The 9,017-nt window shown below is 43.3% G+C and overlaps 1 protein-coding gene across 1 annotated transcript in view; it reads right to left on the reverse strand.

The window, feature by feature from the left end:
* The window catches only part of LOC123514634, a 14,248-nt gene continuing 5,231 nt past the window's right edge, over positions 1-9,017 (reverse strand). Inside the window, exons 2-7 of the mRNA XM_045272618.1 lie at positions 8,686-8,917; positions 8,170-8,283; positions 7,841-7,901; positions 5,456-5,534; positions 1,668-1,808; positions 1-1,194 (exon numbers count right to left, since the gene is read on the reverse strand). Of these exons, the coding sequence (XP_045128553.1) occupies positions 838-1,194; positions 1,668-1,808; positions 5,456-5,534; positions 7,841-7,901; positions 8,170-8,283; positions 8,686-8,917 (984 nt within the window). The 3' untranslated portion in view covers positions 1-837. The remainder of the gene's footprint in view (positions 1,195-1,667; positions 1,809-5,455; positions 5,535-7,840; positions 7,902-8,169; positions 8,284-8,685; positions 8,918-9,017) is intronic.

Below are 9,017 nucleotides of genomic sequence, written 5' to 3' on the forward strand. Positions count from 1 at the left end.
GAGAGAGAGAGAGAGAGAGAGAGAGAGAGAGAGAGAGAGAGAGAGAGAGAGAGAGAGATGAAAGAGAAAGAAGAAAAACGCTCAGTACATGTTAACAGCTTGTTCGCCGTTGTATTCCACATCTTGATTTTATTCCAGTGACAGGATGATGATAATAATTTCCCGGAAAATAAAGTATTCTGTTCATCGCTGTCGAAGTCACTAAGTTTTCTGACGTAGACTGTCAGAAAGATTTTAGTTGGGTGTTTATTTAGGTGGAAAATGAGAGAGAGAGAGAGAGAGAGAGAGAGAGAGAGAGAGAGAGAGAGAGAGAGAGAGAGAGAGAGAGAGAGAGGATAATGGTTTACGAGCAAGTAATTTCATAATACTGAAATAGATGAATGATGCCTATGTTGATGTTGTACATTAATTAAATAGATGAATAAATACACATAAAAAAATCAATAGACCAATGAATAGATAAACAAATAATGAATGCAAGTGTACAGCTTGTGAATATTTGTGCTGAAATGTTAGTTTGAACTATCTTGAATAATAAAAAAAATAGTGGGGGGTTAGTTCTCACCCTTTAATTTGTGAATTCCTTTGTGTGTGTGTGTGTGTGTGTGTGTGTGTGTGTGTGTGTTAATTCAAAGCTGTAGAATCACCGGATTTCATGTTTATGTTCTCCTCCATATCACTTAGTTTGATAATTTTCTGGTTGATTTACTTGTCATTATCTTACTGAAACTCCTCTACCGAGGTGTCACTTGGACATAATTTTATAATCTTCCATATCTGGAGGAACATGACGTAACGCAATAATGCCCCAACACCACACTAAAATGCCCCTGAATGTCATGCCGCGCGTCCCTGCTCTAGGCGCTTCGACAAGATGTTATCAAGTGGCCTGCTGCCGGACTCCTGCTGACGGCTGGCATTGGTATTGGCCTCCTGGGAGTATTTGTGTCCCGGGGAGCACTTCTTGAACTTTGTGGAGCAGTCGTGGCCGCTGCGGCCCGCCGAGGCGGCCTGCAAGCCAAGATGGAACTTTGGGTTGTGGTCGCCGGAGAAAGCCTTGCTCACCACGTTGGAGAGAAGGGAGCCCACCACACGGCCCGCCACGCCGAAGCGAGTGGATAACTCAGCGTTGGCCTCACACAGCGGCCTCTGGAGACAATCGTGGGGACCTTCCGTGGCGTCCAGGAGATCGATCTGATATGTCGAGAAGACAAACACCTGCATCTTTAACACTGTTCTCAGAATGAGGAGCGAGATTAAGCCAGAACCAACAATAGTGTAACCCTCTCGTATCTGTTGTAAAACTATTAGAACGTGCTGAATATCACGTATTCGATTCCCGTTTTGGCATTTAGGAGAAATTACATCTTTTGTATATATAGGTTACGATTTCGACAGTCAACTGACTATTTCTCATAGGAATTATTTGTAGTAGTTTCAAACTAGAAATCTTCTAGCGTTCCCTGAATTCGTTTATTCCAAGCTGGCGTTATTGTGATAAATTTTTTTACAATAGGAAACATTTGAGGATTACAAAACCGTTACTTCTGACCACACCACGCGCTTCCAGACCACTCACTTGTGTCTCATCAAAGCAAAACCTTTCAGTCAAAACCGTGGTAACTTGTGGTGGGTATTAGCTTTCACGCAAACAAGCAGGTGCATACCATGAGAGGGAGGACGACCTGAGGCAACCCCTCCTTCATGGCCGCCAGACCTCCGTTACTGACGAAGGCAAACACGTCCTCCTGCTCGTCCTCCTCCACGCTGCGTCGCTTCCTCTCGCTCGTGATCTGCTGCACCACGTCCTGAGTGTGTCCGAGTGCAGGGGTGAGAGAGAGAGAGAGAGAGAGAGAGAGAGAGAGAGAGAGAGAGAGAGAGAGAGAGAGAGAGAGAGAGAGAGAGAGAGGATGAAAATTTTTTGGTCCCATAGGTCTTACGTAATGAGAAACTATATCCGTTTTTGGACAAAAGACTTCCCTAAAAGACAATAATAATGACGATAACGAGGTGCTGCGTCAAGCCACGTGCTGCTGACGCCTGCTTGCCGCCACCGCCACCGCCGCCGCCACAGCAGAGAGAGAGAGAGAGAGAGAGAGAGAGAGAGAGAGAGAGAGAGAGAGAGAGAGAGTATTGTTTCCTTCTCATCGTCATACTGTCATTACTGATATATTCTTCTCCTTTTTCCTTATCAATCTGCTGCAATCTTCACTGACAGCAATACTAGTACTTTCTTTGATGATGCGTATTTTCATTATCAGTATTGGTCGTTTTGGTTGTTGTTGTTATTGGTATTGGTAATGGTTGTGATATGCATGGTATTATCATTATTGTTATTGTTATTACTATCAGTAATGCTCCTGCTCACTGATTCTCTTGCTCACTTACTTGTCCAGCTTGCCTCGTTCGATTCCTCAGCAGTTAATTAAGTGTTACAATCATTAGAGCCTCTTCAGTCTTTGCGATGCGCAGAGAATGAAATGTACAAAGCTCTGCTCTATACACGAATTCATGTGGTGCTTGCATGTATTTATTTATATATTTTTTCCGACACACACACACACACACACACACACACACACACACACACACACACACACACACACACGCACGCACGCACGCACGCACGCACACCTACCCTTAGGACGTCAACGAACAGCAGAAGAGAAAGAACCCCGACTGCTGAGCTGCAATCCACGTACTTGTTGAGGGAATACCTGCAGTTGCGCCACGCCCAGGCAACAGCGGGTGTGGGAAACAAACACACGTCAAATATTCTCTCTCTCTCTCTCTCTCTCTCTCTCTCTCTCATGGTATAAATCTAAAATCCTTCTGCGCGGCAGCTCCACTATATTGGAAAGCCTTTAGTCAAAATTACAAGGATTCTTAAGGATGTTTTATGGTTCTAGTGAAAGATTGAAATTTTTTTTATATCATTAACAGGAAAGACACTCTTGAAAATCCAGCTAATCATCCCTGTGGTCTTTGAAAATACTGAAAAACACACTTTTTAATTTTTACTAAAAGCTCGCTTAAAATGCGACGGATGATCTTTAATAGGAAATATTTTTTGACAACCTTTCTCTTATAAATGCATGATAATATGGCACTAGTTATCACCATACAGTAATTTCTGGGTGTGATTTGAATCAGTCATGGTTCCATTTTTTTTTTTTAACCAGGAGTGTGTTTGAGTGGCATCATTAGCGTTATGATGAAGACTTGCTTACAATTTTTCCTATTGTTGGTCCAGGATCCCCAATAAACTATCACTAGAATCATGAAAACATCATAAAAACCTGATAACTTCCACTACAGCCTGTTAAAAAGTATAAAGACAAGTAGGCACTGTGGACGTAATGTCACAGAGCCCCCCGATTCCTGGATGGTGAATATAATGAGTAGGAATAAGAAAAATTTTCATGTTAAGACGAAGTTATCTGTGTGTGTGTGTGTGTGTGTGTGTGTGTGTGTGTGTGTGTGTGTGTGTGTGTGTGTGTGTGTGTGTGTGTGCATGTATGTGTGTGTGTGTGTGTGTGTGTGTGTGTGTGTGTGTGTGTGTGTGTGTGTGTGTGTGTGTGTGTGTGTGTGTGTGTGTGTGTGTGTGTGTGTGTGTGTGTGTGTGTGTGTGTGTGTGTGTGTGTGTGTGTGTGTGTGTGTGTGTGTGTGTGTGTGTGTGTGTGTGTGTGTGTGTGTGTGTGTGTGTGTGTGTGTGTGTGTGTGTGTGTGTGTGTGTGTGTGTGTGTGTGTGTGTGTGTGTGTGTGTGTGTGTGTGTGTGTGTGTGTGTGTGTGTGTGTGTGTGTGTGTGTGTGTGTGTGTGTGTGTGTGTGTGTGTGTGTGTGTGTGTGTGTGTGTGTGTGTGTGTGTGTGTGTGTGTGTGTGTGTGTGTGTGTGTGTGTGTGTGTGTGTGTGTGTGTGTGTGTGTGTGTGTGTGTGTGTGTGTGTGTGTGTGTGTGTATGTGTGTGTGTGTGTGTGTGTGTGTGTGTGTGTGTGCACGCGTTTGCGTGTGCGTATATGTGTTTGTGTGTGTGTGTGTGTGTGTGTGTGTGTGTGTGTGTGCGTGTGTGTGTGTGCGTGTGTGTGTGTGTGTTGCATTATTTGAACTTGTCGGAAGTTGTTGAAAATTTTGTCGTTTGTCAGTATAATTTTGGTCTTTAATATGGTGTCTCAATTAGTCTTATTGTTTCTTCATAGTCTTTTAGAGCATCGCAATCAATATCCCACCTTTTCCCTTTTATATCTTTCCCCTATCTCTTGTCTCTTTTATCTAATAATATATTTTTTCTGTTATATCACGCTCTTGTCGATAGCAGTTTCATATTTCAAAATGTAATATTATTGAACTACTCGCAATAATAAGTATTTTGAACGTGTGTCTGTTCACGTAGCGGATTGAAGAGTTTGAGACCATATAGGCGAGGTTGTATTGCTTTTGCCATTGTTTTCAGAGCGGAAGCAGGCCAAGGATAATGGCTAGGGATTGAGCTGAGGTATGTTCTACATATTCTATTATATCTTGATTTTGACCTCATCGCAATTATGAAAAAAAGATAGAAAAATTAACCATGAAATTAGGGATATGATTTCATCCACAATATATACATAATATAAGTTGAGCTCACCGTTCTGACGACCTTACATGACCTAACGCGTCAAAGAATCTGGGAAAAAAATAGACGTGCGTGATCTTTATCTTATCCTTTCCCCTGGCTGGCAGAAGCCTGACGTGATTCCTGTCTCGTTAGCCGGCTTAGGGGAGGTTAATTTTTCCGCTGTAGAGCTCAGAGGGAGAAGGTTATTTAATCATTCACTTTCGATAACTGGACTGTGAACGCGGGTCTCTCATTACAAAGGAGAGCAGTTACAACATGTACTTGGCAACCTTACCTTAATCGAGTGAATTTGCGTAATGAGAGCAGCGGTGAGTCATGTATGGGCTGGGATGGGCTGCGGGAGGTGAAGCGAGTCTTACAAGATTATTAAGAGAACGAACACGACGCTGGAGTCACGACAACAATGATATAAAGGCGGGGAAATTTTTTCCGCGTGCCGTTGAACTCGTGACGGTAACGAACGCGCTTGAGTCAGTGGAGCTTCGAACAAAGACCTTCGAATGGGACGAGCAAAAAGTGGAGAGGAAAAGGAAACAGAATAAAATAAAAATACCACGAAACTTATAAGGCAGGATAGTGAGAAATGCATGAAGCAAGATATGAAGTTTGGATGCGGAAACGAAAGATGATTACAAAGAAAAAATACTATGAATGTCAGATATATTTCACAATTATCACAAAGCCTGGATTTTGAGGAAGGGACAAAATGAATATCACTTTAATTAAGACGATGACTAGAGGATTTGAAAAAAAAGCACATGATACTTACATAGAATGGAATTAATAAAGTGAGAGAGAGAGAGAGAGAGAGAGAGAGAGAGAGAGAGAGAGAGAGCTCACCTGCACAATGTTGAGGAGGAAGAGGAAGGCGAGGAGAGCCACGGCGGACGCGTTCACGTAACCAGAGGCGCAAGACAACCTGTGGAAGGCTGCCGCGTTACGTCTTTTTCTCCACTATACTCCACTTCATCCTTGCACACAACTCTCATATTCTCTTCTCACTCTTCTCATGCTCTCTTCTCACTCTTCATCCTTGCACACAATTGTTATGGTTTCCTCTCACTCTTCCTCCTTCCTTACAACTGTTATATTTTTTTATTCATTATTTTTTACCCTTACCCTTATCATTACTCATCATCAATCGTACACTTGAGAAAGAATGGCTTACTGTAGAATATTGTGTTATTACCTTATCCACATCTTTCTTTACTAACTTTTATCGTTGAATCTCTTTCTATATTTTATCGCTATTTTCATGGTAACTGTTCTACTGATCTTGCTAACTGCATGCCTCCCCTTCTCCTGCGGCCACGCTGCACAAGGCTTTCTTCTTCCTCTCATCCCTATTCTGTCCAACTCTCTAATGCAAAAGTTAACCAGTACGCTCAATCATTCATCCCTTTCACTGGTAAACTCTGGAACTCCCTCCCTGCATCTGTATTTCCAAATTCCTACAACTTGTCTTCTTTTAAGAGGGAGGTATCAAGGCATTTGCTCCCATAATTCTGGCTGACGGTTTTGGCACTTTTTGAACTCTTTGGAAAGCCAGCGCTCAAGTGGGCCTTTTTTTAACTTTCTTTTTTTTTTTTGCCCTTGGCTGGCCCTCTTCCCTACGTAAAAAAAAAAAAAAGTAAGGAAAAAGAATGTTACTGAAAAACAAGTCATACACTTGTCTTCATGTTTAATTACTAACATCTATCATTTTATAGAGAAGAAATGATTATATACATCACAATCTTTTATCTCCACTTTTGCTTATTAGCATTTGCAAATCGCTTAAGGAATAATATGCGTTTCCGGAAAATATCACAGCTTTTTTGTATATATTTTATGTTCTGTCAGTATAGTAACTCTGGAAAAAAGCTATCATCCAGTCAAACTTAACAGGAATTCTATGTTCTGTCTAATCTAACCTATATTTTTATCCCTTATTTTTCCTTAAAACTTTTCCTGAGTCAATATCCACACAAATTTTTCCCTTCGCATGTACGCACGTACCTCTATCCCTAAGTAATTTTCCCTACGCTGCTCGATGACGTATGTTCCAGTAACTTATTTTCAATGATATTTTTCTTTTTCAGTACTTTTTCTCCCCATCCAAATTCTCTGTGCACATCTGTCATTCCTCCACCATTTAACGCACCTTGCTTTCCACCAACACTCGTAAACTCCTAGACTGTCCTACATGGGATCGGCGGCCCCACGAGGCTGTCACTTCAACAAGCCTCTCAATATCCATCCAGGTTCTCCCTTCGCGAACACACACACACACACTCTCTCTCTCTCTCTCTCTCTCTCTCTCTCTCTCTCTCTCTCTCTCTCTCTCTCTCTCTCTCTCTCTCTCTCTCTCTCTCTCTCTCTCTCTCTCTCTCTCTCTCTCTCTCTCTCTCTCTCTCTCTCTCTCTCGTATGATTTGTGTTAGATTGTTAATTGTTTTAGTTCCTCTACATGAAGACTGCTGTTATTTTGTTTACACACCTGTTAGTGATACCTTTCCAGTAGCCACACACACACACACACACACACACACACACACACACACATACATACATACATACACACACACACACACACACACACACACACACACACACACACACACACACACACACACACACACACACACACACACACACACACCATGGCCACACTTTTTCCAGCAATGTACTTTACATATTTAATTACGCAACGTGATGACTTTACTCCCCACTGTGAGCGCTAGGCATTAGTACACCCTGGTTAAGCATTATGGGAGCATTAAGCGTGAGTAAGTCTGAGTAGGTTATTCATCTCTTCACAGTTTGTCTAATAATGCTATCTTGTCATTCATTCAGCCTTTCTATCTCTTCACCCCCCTCTCTCTTTCTTTCTTTCGGTCTCCTTCCTCTTCTTAATCTTCCCCATCCAGCCCATGCGGTTTCATGTAAAACAAGTGTACTATAGGAGGAGGAGGAGGAGGAGCAAGAGGGGAGAAGGAAAGACATTGTTCCGAAAGGTTAGTACGTTAGTCTGTTAGTGGTAGTTGTGCCACAAACAAAAAAATCATGTCATTCCTAAACCTTGTCATGTTAGTCAAGTTGAGTTATTAGAAACAGAGTATGAAATGTAACTATACCGAACCTTATGTTACTACTACTACTACTACTTATACCACTACTTATACTACTTCGGTTAGCACCCCAAGGCAGGCTTCGGTATATACAGAAGAGTTTGGGTAACACTCACCCATAGCCACTCTCGCTCGGGTAGCTTCCGTAGTCCGACTGGGCGGTGTAGGATTCGTAGTCTGTGGTGGAGGGGGAGGGAGAAATGTGATGAACAGAGAGTTAGAACATTATTACACACACACACACACACACACACACACACACACACACACACACACACACACACACACAATACGTCTCTCTCTCTCTCTCTCTCTCTCTCTCTCTCTCTCTCTCTCTCTCTCTCTCTCTCTCTCTCTCTCATTTTAGATAAACTTGTGTGCTTGACGCTAATTGCACCAGCAGTGTGTGGTCAACAACAGCAGCAACAACAACAGCGTCACTCACAATTACTAGGGCTTCCTCCCATGTTTGTTTGCTCGTAGCCACCACCGCCACCACCACTTCCACTACCGAAGTTACTCTTGCTGCTGGCGAAACTGCTGCTGCCCATACGATTAGCTGCGAATACAGAGCCACAAGAGGAGGAGGAGGAGGAGGAGGAGGAGGAGGAGGAGGAGGAGGAGAGGAGGAGGAGGCCGAAGAGGAGGAGGAGGAGGAGGACGAAGAGGATGAAGAGGAGGACGAAGAGCAGGAAGAGGAGGACAAGGAGGAGGACGAGAACGAGGAGGATGACGAGGATGAGGAGGAGGACGAGAACGAGGAGGATGACAAGGACGAGGACGAGGAGGAGGAGGAAGAGGAAGAGAAGGAGCAAGAGAATTTAGTACAAAGAAAGCACACAAAACACACACTAGCAATGAATTCATATATGATGGCATTATATTTGATTAGGTAACTAAACCACACACACACACACACACACACACACACACACACACACACACACACACACACACACACCTGCCATAGCATTGTACGCCTGACTTAGATCATAGGATGGGTTGTTTGCTGAGGAGGAGGAGGAGGAGGAGGAGGAGGAGGAGGAAGAGGAGGAAGGCCGCTGACGCCAAGCTGAGGCCCTTGGGAACTGCTGCTCCTCTGGGTTCTGCTCTCCTGACACTTTTCCTGGGAGCACCGCCACCGCAACCACCACCACCACCATCACCACCGCGACACCCGACCAGCGATACATCTGCGAAGAAATGTGGGAAAATCGTAGGATATCATTGAGTTTTCCGGTATATTTGGTTTAACCCCTTCAGTACTGAGACGCATATTTACCTTGAGTTTTC

This window comes from Portunus trituberculatus, chromosome 38 (assembly GCF_017591435.1).
Source record: "Portunus trituberculatus isolate SZX2019 chromosome 38, ASM1759143v1, whole genome shotgun sequence".
Classification (NCBI taxonomy): domain Eukaryota; kingdom Metazoa; phylum Arthropoda; class Malacostraca; order Decapoda; family Portunidae; genus Portunus; species Portunus trituberculatus.